General features: G+C 34.7%; 1 protein-coding gene across 1 annotated transcript; it reads right to left on the bottom strand.

Moving 5' to 3' along the window:
- Positions 1-960: 960 nt before the first annotated feature.
- Positions 961-11,931, bottom strand: LOC125661141 (uncharacterized). Its single transcript, XM_056148057.1, has 7 exons — positions 11,859-11,931; positions 8,685-8,757; positions 8,440-8,544; positions 7,006-7,253; positions 5,868-5,932; positions 4,696-5,030; positions 961-3,711 (listed from the first exon to the last, which is right to left on the bottom strand). The coding sequence occupies exons 2-7, from the start codon at positions 8,747-8,749 to the stop codon at positions 2,877-2,879; spliced, it is 1,653 nt and encodes a 550-aa protein (XP_056004032.1). The 5' UTR covers positions 8,750-8,757; positions 11,859-11,931; the 3' UTR covers positions 961-2,876.
- Positions 11,932-16,794: the final 4,863 nt, after the last annotated feature.

Below are 16,794 nucleotides of genomic sequence, written 5' to 3'. Positions count from 1 at the left end.
TTTTTTTTAAATGATGACTTCAGAGGTAAGATTGGGGTCACATTAGGGCATCAAGGATTTATGTACGAATGTATAGGGAAGACAAAATTAGCACAAAATATCCTTAAGATGAAATTTGCAAACATGCTAGGCGAGACCTGTCTACAATGGAATATGATAATTAATTAATTGAAGTTTCATAATCAAGTTTAATAATGTAGTCAAGTTTAATAATTAAGTTGTTTTTTTTAACAATATTTTATTATCACACAACAAGAATATGAAAGAATAGTAGTTTTGAAAAGCGCCCCCAACCCTAACCCCAACCCCTTGTTGTGCTACAAAGACGTTTGTGGCAATATTTCAGCCATCTTGTGGCGGTTAACTAAGTGAAATATTTTTTATTTGTGTGTATTGGAGTTTCCCTGCTGGCCCCCAGTGACCCTACTCTCTTTTTTTTTGAAAATCGGGGAAACAATCGTTTGTGTGTCAAGCGGGTTGTACGCTCTTTAACATCAACAGGTATAGACATGTATTCCGTGTATATAAGCAGTTATATTATTACATTATTCAGATTCGCGTTCTTGTAAAGATTGTGTCATTATATGACAGTCACCAGATATACATTGAGGCTGGAGTTCTCTGTTAAGAAAGTAAAAATTTGTCAAATTTTGAATGACCGATACGTATTCCTGAAATAATCACTTCGTCATAGCATTTCAGTACGGCGTTACATAGTTTATTTACTTTGTTTTGAATATAAACAAAGTTTACTTGTGTCACATTTGCCAAATGCAATTCACGTATAGTTTTATAAAATATTTCAAATCAGTGTGGGGAATTTCAAAGTGTGCAATATCATACTTAAATCCGTTTTAATATACATATGATCATGATATACATTGTATTCTATAGTGATACGTAACACACACCCCCCCCACACACACACACACACACACACACATATATATATATATATATATATATATATATATATATATATATATATATATATATCGCGCAATGTATATAGTGCAAGGCTCGCGCCAAAGTACGATGGTTGGATAACGTTACGGACCCCAATGTATGATGGTCACGCCAAACGCCAATGGTGCGGAGTTCAGTATGTTGTAATACAAAACATTCTATTTGATTTCGCGTTGGAAAATTCTGTGTTTGATAACACGACAACTAAATGGTAATGAAGTAAGTTCTTATTCTTACTTTTTGTGCATGGGTTTTGCACTGATATTTTGGTGAACCAACACACGGTTTGTTCAATCTGTACCAAAACAGTGTGTCATTTACAAACCAATGAATTTCGGTTTGTCACACCATCGCACTTTGGCGTGTCAGACCATCGTACTATGGCGCTTGAGTGTGGACCATCTCACTTTGGCGTGTCAGACCATCGGGGTTTGGCGAAGATCATCGCACTTTGGCGTGACCATCGCACTTTGGAGTCCTACACATATATATATACAAAGCACTATAATGACCAACTACACGAACAACCAGATTGTCAAATTTTCGGGACGACCTGTCCCTTCCTCGGGGCAAATGAAAATAATTACATAATGTTACCAATATTAACAGAAAATAATAACAAAAACTATATATAAATACATCCAGCACTACAACTACACTAATCTACAAATGTATTTATACCACATACTACATGTTGTTTAGGCTTACCAATCAATGTTAAAAGTGGAGCAAATTAGGGCATGTCCTATTCGTCCAAACAGCTGATCCACAACGTACGAAGTAGTAGAAATAAACTTACATCTGCATTTACTTTGCTGTATTGTTATGAATTTTGCTTCCTGGTATTTTATAAACAAAAAAGTACGTAAAATTTATGTTTGTTGGTGATGTCAAAGACGGCGTAGGGAAACATATTGTAATAGCTAAAAATTATGCAATGGGTGATATCCACTGGATAAAGGAAAAAAATATATGATAAAATCGTGTATGTATCTTCAAAACCAATAATCTTGGCCAAGCTCCAAAATTGCATTATATCCCAATTTCTGCGTACTTGATTATACATAAAACGTGTTTCACTGAACATACCTATAATTTACATCGTAATATGTACATGCAGGTTCTATTTTACCTTGGGCGAAAGTTTAAATATTTTTTTAGATGGCAAATATTTGAGGCAGTCGCTGGACAAGACAAAACAGATCTTGCATTATAATATATACAACGCCAGTGATCAGACTTCTTCAATCCAAATGTTAAAGGGCAAATAGGTGTAAAAGTGATGACAACCATTTTGTCCTCAAAATATCTCAGTGGTATAGGAATGTGTATTACTAACTATCAAAACTATTTCTTTGTACAGAAACAAATGAGAACCCTATTAAAACTACGTTAGATAACCACTTTTGGTGTAAAGAAATACTGAAAGAAAAAAACATGGTCTTTGCAAGACAATAATTATCTAATCACCAAAATCACAAAATGATTATATAGGCACATTGATTTTGACTACGGATAACTCTACTTGATTAAGATACAGGACTCACGGTGGGTGTGACCGGTCAACAGGGGATGATTACTCTTCCTAGGCACCGGATCTCACCTCTGGTATATCCAAGGGTCCGTGATTGCCCAACTTTCTGTTTTGTATTGCTTATTGGAGTTATGAGATTTATCACTGTTCGTTATCTTCGCCTTTCATATTTATGTGCCTGTTTAGGGGGTAAAAAGAGTTCGAAATAATTGAACACTGGTGTAATTACTGAAATAAATCAAGTAGAGCGTTTTTCATTGAATTCGATTGTTGATGGCAAAGTGGAGCCCCTTCATGATACATCGATGAAACTACTGTAAATAAGGTTTGTCTATGTCGTGCAGATACATTGATGGACAATTCCATCATTAGCATACTAATATCGCTGAATTTTAATCTTCCCTCTCTTACTTTCCTCTTCAAACTTGGTGATTGCGTCATCAAGATATATTGCTATGGAAGCATTGACCGGGAAATCCTCATCACTCTCTCGAAATTTTAAATCGTCTCCAAATATCAATCCTAGAGCAAAAAGCTGTTGTCCTTTCTTAGTGAGTACAAGGGCACCACTGTCACCAGGTTCAGAAAAGTTTCGGCCATCCCCTGTTGTAATCACCATTACCGTTTTACCAAACATGTTGAATTGCGGGATATCGATATCGCCATGCGTTTCATCCGTTTTCCATCCACGTTTGTAAACTCTTTGGAATTCTAATTCGTGTTTTTGACCAGTATAAACATAAATATTTTCTGAAGTTGAGATGTTTTCAGCCAGGTCCGACCTCATTTCAATAACTGCCATGTCCAGAATTTTGCCTTCCAAGTTTCCTTCGGGAGGTTTTGGTGGCCAAATACATTGACCTATTTCTTTATCACCGCCTTCTACGTGTACCCTTGCATGGCAACCTTCCCATATGACATGCGCAGACGTGATCGCAATATCCTGCTCCGCATGTTCCAGAACTTTCTTTCCAAATATTCCAATCGTTCCTAACACATTCTGACCCTCAGTTTCTACCCGGCAGCCAGCTTGCAGGGAATGTGGTCTGTAAACCGGTGTTTGGACTCTACAACACCGCAAAACCAAGGGTGAGCAGTTCTTTTCTAAATCGCGTAGCTTTGCATCGAGTGATCTTGTCCGTGGTTGGTTTATATAAACTGTAAGGCTTTTACTGTCTGTTCTGTATGCAATAACTCCAAAATCCAGAGCACTGAATGATAAATAAATGAAGTAAATATGAACGGTGGCACGAACCTCTTTTGATATGATTGAATTTATAGATTCATTTGATAATTGACATTTAATTTTAAGCATGATCTCCCTTTCAGTCTCATGTGCACTTTATTGTTATACCTACTACAGGGGATTCTTACTCCTCCTGGGCACCTGATCCCACCTCTGGTGTGCTCAGGGGTCCGAGTTTGCCCAACTATTTATTTTATATTGCTTATAGGAGTTATGAGATTGATCACTGTTCGTTATCTTCACTTTGCGTTGTTATACCTACAGGGAATTTTCCTTGACAATGGACTCAAACATGGAATCTGTGATTCCCTACTTATTATCATCACCTGTCCGTATTAAAATCCCGTATTCCACAAATTGGGTAATCAGTGACTTCTTTTCATGAAATAATTTATATGTAGAAAGTTTGCAATATAATGTTCAGTTCCCTGACCTTCATGGCTATTGATGACGGATTGATGAAAGGACCACTAACGCCAGAGAATGATACGAGTAGCGCTTCTCTGCAGTGTGATAAATTTGGCTTATTTGAATGGTTTCAAATCAAGACATCAACTGTTTAATTGCTAACTTGATACCCAAAGTGCTTGCAAACAAAGCAGGTATATTCGGAAGAAAGGCAATTCTGTGTAACAGATATCTTATGTTCAAAGTACAAATACCACTCTTTACGTCATTTTGAAAGGTAAATACATTACTTTTTTCAGCTGGGTTTTTTTTGTTTGTGATTATACTGCAAAGTCCTACTGACACACTTTTAACACTACACTGCTTAACTTTTATAATAGACTAAATGTCCGCCAAATTATACTCCGCTAAATTATTCGTATAACCAAGAAAATCACAAAATTTTACACACGCGGAAAAAGCTGCTATACAGTATTGCATTTTGATTGATGGTTGGCCTATAGGTGTAAAAAAAAATCCTTGAATGTAGATATATCCCTACCTTTCTAGTTTCTTTCTACAGTTTTCTGAGATATGTTTGGGCTTCTTCCGTTCTGTAAGCTTCTTTTCAATATATGCCAATTTTCTACTTAATGGGTGTATTTCGCTTTCCTGTGGTAGGGTGTCTATTATTTTCCTTACGTCCTCAACATTTCTCTCTAAATCTTCATACATCTTCTGATATACCCGTGACATTTGGGATGTCTGAATGATGATTTGATTTAGGGACACTTTCAATTTGCTATTCTCCAGAACTCTTCCTATTGACGTCGACCCGTCAATTACAAAGAATAGATGACTCATATCTACCGATTTCGACAGGTTTCCCATCAATTCCTGTGAGAGAAAAAAAGTAGCTTTTCACTCTATAATTTTATAGAAAAAAATCTTTAGAGGCTTTAAACTAGAATTGTTGTGACACGTGGTTGAATTACAATAATATATTATTGTATTCCAGGGCAAATAACCGATAATTACATAACACTTAAATTTTCATTTTCTGGTTACTATATCTTACTAATGGTTTTGTATTTAGGGGATCGATTGAATAACATATTAGTTTATAACACAGTTGTGCAGATTGCGTTTCGCAGTTGATAAGAGGCTGATGAAGAGCTTAATATCCACTAAGTCATCCTGAATTCCATGAATATCCTGATATTAAATTCATCCTGTACAGTTTACTATTGTCTCTTTCAAAATACACATCTACCCATATATGGTTTCCATTTTATCCTGATCGTCAATGACGTCAAAATGCTTTACGTAGAAATTATGTTATTTGAAAATAAAGTATGTTGTTTACCTATTCAATCCGTACGTTATCCATATAACTACACGTTTAAAGTTTGAATTATATATAGATATAGGGCTCACGGCGGGTGTGACCGGTCAATAGGGGATGCTTACTCCTTCTAGGCACCTGATCCCACCTCTGGTGTGTCCAGGGGTCCATGTTTGCCCAACTATCTATTTTGTATTGCTTATAGGAGTTATGAGATTGATCACTGTTCGTTATTTTCACCTTGCATCTATTAAACAAAGTACGAATGAATCTACAATGCTTTGTGTAGGAAATGCAGCAATCGAGAAAAATAGCATAATATTCAGTTATTCAATTTACATTTTATTAACGCAATTAAATAATGATGATTAACATGTTTAAAAGAGCACCTTATTCTTTTCAAGATTCTCGTCGACGTAACATACGACAACTGTGTTTCTACGGAAAATTCCATCTACAAAATATATATAATCCTTAAGGATCACAAAACAGAGGTATGTGTATTTTGGTTAATTACATTTATAATTTACAGACAGTTTTGACATTTTAACTCAAAACTTGAAGTGACAGTGAAGCAAACGCAAGTGTAATGTAATATGAATCACTTATCCAACCTCCCCACAAATGTCGCATTACTCACATATTTCTTTTTCGATCTTCGATGGGTTGTCATCACCCCGTCAATCTTTTTGTCCGTCACAATGTCTGTGGACGCATATATCTAACGATTTATATCAGATGGGAATAAACCTAAAGAAATGTTGTTACCATGTATGTATATGTGTAACCACTAAGTCTGCAATACATCTTTTGATCAAATAACACTGTAGTACTTCTATTATATACATGACTTTTATCATTTTAATATATGGTTACAATTGTGAACATATCTTAACGGAATGGAACTTTGCGGATAATTGCAAAACATCTTCATTCCAATGGGATATTACTGTTGATATCTTGCAACAGTAAACTGTTCCGGTGGAAATATATTTATTTCTGTAAGATCATATTTCCTTTCTTTTTGATGTTAGAGGTGTTTAACGTCTCTTTTAAAGTCAGCATTTTGCAATTTTTTGCTCCTTATAATGATTTGATTTACAAATATAATCTGTCATTAGACCGAATGCTCTTAGACGCTACCGTGTATTGTTTTCAAACTTGTATCAGTATAATAAATATTTGTGAATAATAGGATGCATGCTTCTGCATATATAACTTGTATAAGCTGTACAGTCCCCCTCTACGACTTGTTCAGGACATAGAAAGTTACAGAGCGACTTCCTGTGCACGAGATGATACCCGCGCACAAGTCTTGAGATATTCAGACAGATGCGCATCTGGTGCATCAAAATTGGTACCGTATAAGTTTTACATTATGATCCCTGGGTCGAGGCCTCTGCTGGTGGACTGTTAGTCCCCGAGGGTCTCTACAGCCCAGTAGCTAAGTACAAGCGCACAAGTCTTGGGATATTCAGACAGACCAGGTTGTAAATATGATAAATGTTTCCAGATTTAAATACCAACCTTCGTTTGGTTTTTCACATGATGGTTGAGACTCGAAAAGTTGCAGACAGATATCTCTGACAGAAACACTTGAATGATGTATTAGCAACAGCCCTTTTTCAATATCAATATCTATGTTGACGTCACTGGAATCCAATATGCACTGCAGTCTTGTTGACACGAAACGGTGACAGTTTAGTTCCTTAGGCTCAAAGTCAAAGGAAACAAGGGTTTGTTTTATACCCGGAAAATTTCCATTTCTTCCTCGCCTATAAAAATATATAAATGCTGTATTGAAACAGTGTAATGCCTATGTCAACCTGTTAGAAATTACTATCTTGATGATGTAAACAAAAATATATTGATGTACTATATACAGTGAATGTTCGCGCTGTTTCAAATGTTTGTAAACGGTACGTCTGTGCATCTGGTTGAATAGTTCAATCTATGTAATGAAAAGGTTATGGTAATGAACAGTGACCAATGGTAGGTGAATATAACGAACAGTGATCAATTTCATCACTCCTATAAGCAATGCAAAATAGAGAATTAAGCAACCACGAACGCTTGAAACACCAGAGGGGGCATGGGGTACCTAGGCAAAGTAAACATTCCCTGTTGACCGGTCATACACGTCATAAGCCCTATATCTTGCTAAAGTAAACGGAGTTATCTGTAGTCAAAATCAGTTTGCCAAGAGCGGTCTAATAATCGGTATTAAACACATCAGACAAATGACCAAATTATAGGTTGTATTGGCAAACTAGATCGTTAATACGACCATATAATTTACGAAATGCTACCTTAAAGTCTTAAATTTTAGTCTCATAAAGTGTATAAAGAATACACAGTTAAGATAGGGCAAACACGAATACAAAATGTGGGGTCAGGAGCTTAGAGGAATAGAGTATCCCTTTTCAATTGGTGACACCCTTCATGAGCTCCATATCTTGATCAGGTAAGCACAGTAATCTGTAGTAAACTGAATGGATATGGAAACGCTTGTTATGTGTTTACGTATAATCACGTTTTAAATCAAAGCAGTCTACAGACAAACAGGTACAGGAATATCAACACTCTCGTTTAAGTCAGCATTTTCCAAATCCCATGGCCGTTATAGTGATCTAGGTTGCCAACACAGCATGACATTGGGTCAAATGCTTTGTAACACGTTTCATATCGAATGTTAGACTGATATTGGCTTACTGGTTTTGACTGCGGAGTACTATGTTTACCTGATCGAAATATAGTGACCGGTAGTACCTAGGATGAGTAAGCATCCCCTGCTGATGGTGACAGATGATACAAGTACTGATACAATGTACCAGATATATAGAAACAGGGACTGTAGCTTTACATAGGCGTAAATTCATACCAGTTGTTTTTATTTTTCATTTATTTAGTTTTAACAACAATTTACTTCATTTGTTCATGAACAAGGTGTTTTGAACATACTTTATGGGCAAATATTTGCTGATACCGCGTTTCCTTTTCCCAGGATTATCTGCGCCATTTGTCTTTAGGTCGCTTTCAAGGCTTTTTCTTAACACTGGTGGGACTCTTAAAAAGAAATGTTTTGAATACATTTGCTTTCATTGTATTCAGAATCATATACTTCCCGTGTTTTCATACATACACTAATATTTAACATACATAATGTATCTGAGTAAATTTCCTACACGAGATCATGTTGTACTCACTTTACTTCTTTCCTTCGCGATCTTCTGTCAGTTGCTATGTGCTTGAATAAAAAACCTTTCACCATACTGCTGTCTACAAAGAGTAGAAAATGTAGTGAAAAAGACTGTTTTTATGTTGACACAGTTCTCTACGCATGAGACTTCAGGCCATATGTAAGAAGTATGCAGAAAAAAATAAAGCTTTATATCTATTGTTTTGGGTGTAGTTCATTTACTACAAAAATAAAGACACTTGTCAAGTACCACAACATAGTGAGCTCCTTGTACTTTCACTTCACAATGTTTACTTAAGTGGTCAAGGTCATATTTCATCATTTGACCAGATTATACAAAACGTGAATAGACGATCATAAATCGACACAGGGCACAGCTGGATGTACGTAAACGAATAGAAACGTGTCATAAAAGAGGTTGATTAAAAAACGTTCGCGAACAATTCCGTTATTGTCATGTTTAATGAGTGAAGATAGATATTCCGTATACCATTATATGATTAAATACATTTGGCTAGCATTCAAATAAATCCAGATAATACATTCACAAATAGAATCATGGCGTTCTGGTACACTGATATGCATATACCATTTTACTGTTGATCATTTCATTATTAGATACCACATACAAAAGAGACAAATCACAGGAAATCATTATTCTGTTTCTAATTTGAAGGTATGACAAATGTTCTAAATGCTGACAAATAGGGTATGGTGATCAATTCTGATTTTATTTGCAATTTCCTTTCAAATATGGGGCCCAATTCGTAAGAGACTATCAGATTTTTTGAAGGTGTTTTGACGGGAAATTTGGTTTTCTCCATCTGCGTTGCCAACAAGCATTATGCTGAAATGGTCATATCTAGGGGTAGGATTGCCATATGATTCCCACGGAAATTTGCAGCCTTTCACTAAACAGGGACTGTACAGGTATTGCTAGTCCTAACGTGCTGGCATTGTGGCAGATAATTCCAGTTTAAAATGAATAATAAAATGCAGTACAATAATGTTACCTTTACAAAAATAATCTGACCGTACATCTAAGACGCTCAATAAATGTGTACTGCAATTACCTCTTATAAAACTTCAAAAGTAATTAAACGCAAAATTTTCAAAGAGATTTGATTATAGAAAAAGTATCTTACAAACATGCTTACTATACATTAATATTTGGGGCTAACTAAACTGTCAATTCTATTAAAAATATCCTTTACCAGATGTCGGGCCATTATCTTAAATATGTTTGTCGTGACGTTGCAGTCGATGGAATTAAGTCTGGAAATAGATGTTAAGAGGTTAAAAATTGAACATTTTTCGGTAGATATAATACACGTACATTTAAATTTAGTGATTGAAAGTAAATACTTAAACATTCGTATACTTTGAACCTGGGAAGGACAAGTGGGTAGTATTTTTGATAACATATAATATGGTGTTGTTGCTTAGCAATCAACTATATTTGAATATCAAAAAATCAAATTATTTTAGATTAATTGTATAACCCTCTGTTTTAATGTTGCGATATCTATTTTATTTAGTGGAACATATTGACAAAATGTATTATTAGAAAATGATAGATATGCAAATGAAGCACATATTTTGCACTTGATGACTTTAATTTTCTTAATTATTGTCATCATATTTATTGTTAAAACAACATTTTAAAATGATAATGTGACATATACTAGTCATCATCATATATAATTATGCTTAAATTGTGTCGAATAGATGCAGAGAGGCAAAGTGTGGTTGGAAGTGTACTATGGGTCTTGTTACTTAGCAACCAACAACATTTATTTGTCAATAGCATTGATTCATTTGATTGTGATCACCTCATACATTTATAATGTCCTATTATTTACTCTAACCTGGTGGGAGGGGTCTTGATATACAAACTTTACAGAAAAAATATTGGATAAATGTTGAATTATATGAGTTTGACCCCGTAAACCTCTTTCGAGTCATGGGATACCAAAATAAAGTTAAAAAAACAATGTTCTTTGTCCAATTCCTGACAAAATTGTGGTATATGCCTACCCCGGATCGGGGTGCATACAAATATACATGTATTCAAAAATATTCTCATTTAGTCCTTAAAATCTTCTAAACCGTGTTGGTAGAAAAAAAGGTCAATATCCTTATTGAAGACTTAGATATGAATCGTGTCTGTGCCGAGGCTCTTATCAGATGTTGAATTGGCTTAACAACTGCATCTAATAAATATCATTTATGAATATTATGTAGTTAAACGATGGAGACATAAAGACAGTGAAGAGAACATATTCTTGATAAAAAAAAAACCAGTCCAAATTTACCAGTGTTATTACCAACAACAGCAGAGAACACATATAGTGAGATCTAGAAGAAACATATATCACTACTAGGGATATTAGGCTAATGCATGTATATAGCTAAAACAATACAATCACCACCTTTCATCTACATCGTTGTGCAATCGCTGACAAGAACCTGTAAGCATTTTTGTCGAAAATACGAAATTCAAGAAACATTTGTAGATAATGACTGGTCGAAGGTTGGAATCCCACTTTTTGTCTAATTAGCCGTATCAAAATATCAAACGCGAAAACATCATTATTTTTTTATCGTGAATATTTAATGCTAATGTTTTCTTTAGTTCTGATTTAGTTAATGCAAACGCATCTGCCATCGGAGAAACTGACAGCCGCATTACATATCTGCAAGCATGCGACAATGTATGGATGTGAATGCAACAAAGTCTACAAACCCTCAAGTATAGAAAAATAGATACAGAATCTCAATTTACGGATTTTAAACTTTGTATCATTCAATTTACCTATTTAGGATTTGTACCTTGGATGTTTTTTTCTTGATCATTTACAAAACAATATCTGTAAAACTATTTCATAATTTCTTATTAGTATTTTTTAATTATTATTGGATTTATAATGTCTAATTAACTCAAAATAAGAATCTTGTAGTGAGTGAAGGTAAAACAAAAACCGGGTAGAGACAGATCAATATGGATTTTTGTACCACTCGGTATAATAGTTGATGATAGTGTGATGAATGTTTTAAAGAAACAAGAGATTCCTTTTTATGGATTATACTTATTTGTATAATGGTTAATGATCACCGCTCGTTATCTTCATCTTTTATCAAAGAACTGATGGGAACAGTTACCTTATGCATACAAACTTACTATTTCAGAGTTACCTCTCTTTGTCTATGTATTGCCTTCCTGTGCCGTCTTCAACTGTGAACATACATACATGATATGTACCAGAAAAGGAAGCATACTGTTATCATAAGAAAATTGTTAATCAATCAGCGAATATACATAACAAATCAATATAAGACTCATGTAGTGAGTTGGATAAAACAAATCGGTCAGATACAGATTCTCAATTAACAGACTTTAAAACTTGTATAATTTGATCTACTTGTTAATGATTTTGTACTTTGAATAATGTTTTCATCATTTACAAAACAACATCTGTAAAACTTTATCACAGTTACTTATTAGTGCTACGAACTGTTTTTACATTGTCATTGAATTTCCAATGTTCAGTTTTTCTCTCAGACAACATTTGTTTTCGCATTGATGATGTTTATTTTTAAACTACGCATGGTATTCTAGCGCTCAAATGGTATATTTAAAAACTTCCATTGGATTCTCTGTCCCAACAGGCCTTAATTCTATTTAATATCAAATATTTATTTTTTTACTTTTTCATAAACAAATGGAGATGTCATTCTGTAACTAATTAAAGTAGGTTATTACACTTAATTTTCATTTAAAAGCTCGTTAACTCACCTCTTATTAAGTATGATTTCACCATCGAAAGAGTGATGCAAGCTCTTATGTATTTTATGTGAATTTTTGCAATTTATCCCGGAAGGATAAAAGCGTTACTTTATTTGTTAATAAGATACTCTAGAGTCTAAATTTCACTGTGATTTGATTCCATTTTCCATATAATATCAACAATGGAATCATATAATTATCTGTTAAGAAAATTTAGATTCAGAAACGTCGGCGTATTTCTGATAATGATAACTACATATTTTTATAACAATACATTTTTTTTTCAAAACTTAATGTATTGGTTGATTTACATATGTAGGTATATTGTGTGCATCGCAGGCACTTGGGGCAGGGATCATGATCAATCCAACCTCGCCCCCCACACACAGAGAAAGAAATATATTCCCAGATCGGAAAAAAGTGGGTGTGGGGTGGAATAATCATGGTCCATGCCCCAGTACCTGTGGTATGTGTAGAATACTCTCTCTTTAAAGTACGTGACGTTAAAGGCGTCTTTGTGCTCCTAAAACAGCGGACAATAACATCCGAATCACGTGATGTCGTCTTTTGTACAGAGCATTCTACTCCGTGTAAGTCATCGAATTAAAAAAGGTTTCCATAATGGCTTCTAGTAGATCTTTTTTGCTAATATATATTTTTTAGAATATCGACGACGTGGACTACATTCATACGAAATTTAAAGGTTTTTTGATAACATACATCCATATCCTAAATGATTTGACTGTACCTACTATCGTCTATGTGTCCCCAGATCTGTAAAAGCATGGACGGGGCGAAATTTGTATGAATATATCAGCTAAAGAGGAAACTCTCAAGCTTAAAATCAGAGTTATATACCGTTTGTGGCGAATTTATGCGCCGTGTGACATTGCAAATGTTAAGGTAATTCCCCAGACCACGTCAAATAACGTTAGAAATGTTATTCACGAGTCACGAACGTTATCACACATTCAACGAACCCGATGGCATTTTGGTGAATTTTGTAAACCGTATTAAGACTGATTGTTTGAAAGCAAACAACAAAAATTTAGAATTAAAAGCAACTACATACGAATTGCAATAATAGTGAGCGCAGCGAGCCAGCGCTTCGCACTGGCTCGTACTGCGACCTCTAATGACTAGAGCGCGGGAAATAATCCGATCTAAATCTAAACCTCTAACACGGATTTTTGTTGACGCCAATCCCAGAAATCCCTTGTCAAAAATGGCTGAGATCTCGCAAAGTCACACCTTGGAATATGATTGTGAATTTACGTGGATTATCATCCTAATGTTGTGGTCTCCAAGCTCCAAAATTCATTGCACCATTAGGCGAAATGTTTAACGAAGTGCAATGTTTATGAAAGGCATGCAAAGACGATGTGTGACGTCATATCTACGTTTTGACGTACGTCATAATAAGACTGACGGTGGTGGATCTAAATGCGTACTTGTTACTTACATTTGTAAGAGTCATACTACCGGGACAATATTGAATATACGTAAACATTAGGCATAGCACATAATATGGCATCGAATACAAATTGAGTATAATCGACTGCAAACCACATATCTGATTAAAATACTAAATTTTCAATAGGAATTTATTATTCTAACAAGACGAAAGTTAAATTGTTAGAATATGTGAGGGAGCACAGGTACTGAATTAGTGCTATTTAAAGAATTACAAAAAATTAATGGAACTCGGTCAGATTGATATTTCTTTTTTTAAATCTTTGTTTGTTTTTTTTTACCGCGATTGAAAATAATAAGTGCTTGAATCCATTTCCTTTTAACATGTCAGGTAATGCAAACCACGATGACCCCCCCCCCTCCCTCATGATAACCAACCATGCCACTTGCTATTAACTTCTGAAAATTCTAGTTTTGTGAATTAATCTTAAATAATGTATCTTCACAACAACAGTGGAGAGGGGCTTAAATCAGTGATGTTGCAATTTTATTCAATGAAATATTTCATCATTATGTTACAACTAGGATTATGTACAATAGTATAAAAATAATTCTAATTTTCTCTTTTGGAACATACCATGGCTACAAGGAAATACTCATATTTCATTTTTTTTAAAACTAGATAGGTGCACATTGGGGAGGGAGTGTGCGAATATGCATGCCTAATAGATGAATTTGTCGATTTATTTTTAAATTATATTTTTATGGTTAAAGGCATTGCTGTTTAAACACAATTTTACAAACTTGAAAAGTTTGGGCATTTTGAAAAGCTTGAGAGTAAAAAGGGGGGGATAGAGGCAGTCGACTGCTGAGAGCATACAGTTCAGAACAAGTCGTGTATCAAAGGTTTAGCAAGTCACAGTGAAGGCATCAGAAATAAAATATATAGATAGCATTAAATCAAAATTCAATCACATTAATGTATACACGTTTTAATGATTAAACCCTGGGAGAAAATTCATGGCATTAGTTTTTGGCAAATAGATATTGTTTAAATTAAACTGATCAAAGCATGAAGATTACAAAATATGTACATACATGAAGCTGCGCTCGCTCAAACGGTAGCACTGTCAACATATTACAAAGAAGCCGGTTTTATACAAGACAACGCTCGGGAGAGAAAATGTTTATAGTTATATACATCGCGAAGTCGTAAACTCTGCATATACATTGCGTTATGACACATAGTCGCTCAGTAATCCCCGTTAGATTTCTGCAAATATTGCAGATTATGATGTTAAATCGTGTGGACAACTTTCAGTTTATCTATTGTAGGCCATTTCTATTGTGCGATTTCTGATCATTAATGATGGGTAGAAATATCGAATCTCCTATTCAACAAAATGCAAAATTTTGTGTGCTACATGTACTGACAGTCACATATTTTTGTTATTTTTTCCCTGTAATTTATTTAAACCTGAAAGAATACGATACGATGCTGTCATGATCCAAAGAAAATATTTGCATAATCTAAAGCTATACTGACATTGTAACCCCCCTTGCATTTTTTAAAATATTTATTTACACGACGATAATCGCTTCCGAGGCCCTCCTAATCCATAATAAATGTGCATATACATGTACAATATATGGGGCTCACGGCGGGTGTGACCGGTCAACAGGGGATGCTTACTCCTCATAGGCACCTGATCCCACCTCTGGTGTGTCCTGGGGCCCGTGTTTGCCCAACTATTTATTTTGTATTGCTTATAGGAGGTATGAGATTGATCACTGTTCGTTATCTTCACCTTACATGTGCATATCTCTGTTGTGTCTAATCAATTTAGGGTGTTCAATTTAGATCATACGCTGAAAGATTTGTCACATATTTAGGCACTATATCTAGGCCTAGGTGTCGTACGTCTGTGTTCTTGTACGTACAGTATGGATCATAGGTGTTGTAATGTAATTCTTTTATCTAAAACACTTTTCTGGCCGGACATGACCTTTACTGATGTTTTGATTAAAACGACTCGGAACATTCGCGGTAGTTACATGTCGTTAAGATTCACATCGCATGGCTGTATCGCATTGTTAAAAACTACCAGGAACTAAAATTTACCAAGGGGGCGAGAAATGCAGAATTCAGATGTTTTAAAATATTCGAATTTCCCAAAATTTGTAACTTGAGCATAGGTTAGTATATTCTCTAAATGAGAGTTACAAATGTAAAAATCATTCTGATCTACATCACTTCGTTCCAATTAGATCTGACGATATAATTTTATTTTTTCATCTATTGTTACGTCATGTCAGTTTTCACGTGACGTAGGCTATAGATTTAGTAAGCTCCATAGTAAAGGTTACGATTTTTCTAATTTCAAGCACGATGCCTAAATCTTACGGCAATCAATGAACATGGTTTTTAGCTATTTGAATCTATACTGTTTTAAACTGTTTTTCAAAAACTACCCTGTGACATTTCTTGAAATGGTAATTTAGTAATGTAAATGATGAATGAAACATGTTTACGGAGATTTTAGGCACCATTTTCTAATATGCGTTTTTTTTCAAGGTATTTCACCTAGAGGGGGTCATTTGGGCTCTCAAATTATCCGATACCATATCTACTTCTTATGTCAAATGATTGATGGATTGTAAAGGTAAAACATATTGAAATGTTTAAAAGATCTGAAGGTTTTTAAAAACACAATTTTCCGGATATGGTAGGCTATGATTAGTCAAACGTTGACTACTATACGTGCATTTTCATCACCTTGAAACCAAGAACATCGTTCAGTAGATGAAAAATTATTAGAAATAGTCAAATGGATTACATTTTCTTTAATCCATATGAAAGAAACATATTCCTATCGTTTAAATAAAGACAGTGCCTTAAATTGTATGTATATTAACA

The sequence above is a fragment of the Ostrea edulis genome, chromosome 8, assembly GCF_947568905.1.
Source record: "Ostrea edulis chromosome 8, xbOstEdul1.1, whole genome shotgun sequence".
In the NCBI taxonomy this organism is placed as follows: Eukaryota; Metazoa; Mollusca; class Bivalvia; order Ostreida; family Ostreidae; genus Ostrea; species Ostrea edulis.
The sequence above is the reverse complement of the archived record's forward strand: the minus strand, read 5'-3'. Positions and strand labels throughout refer to the sequence as shown.

Bases quoted from the DNA above. Each gene is read 5' to 3' on its own strand.
- LOC125661141 (XM_056148057.1), bottom strand. From the start codon at position 8,749: ATGGTGAAAGGTTTTTTATTCAAGCACATAGCAACTGACAGAAGATCG. The intron at 8,545-8,684 runs GTGAGTACAACA...TTTCTTTTTAAG, and splicing joins TCGCGAAGGAAAGAAGTAAA to AGTCCCACCAGTGTTAAGAA. The intron at 5,933-7,005 runs GTTGGTATTTAA...TATATTTTGTAG, and splicing joins ATGTGAAAAACCAAACGAAG to ATGGAATTTTCCGTAGAAAC.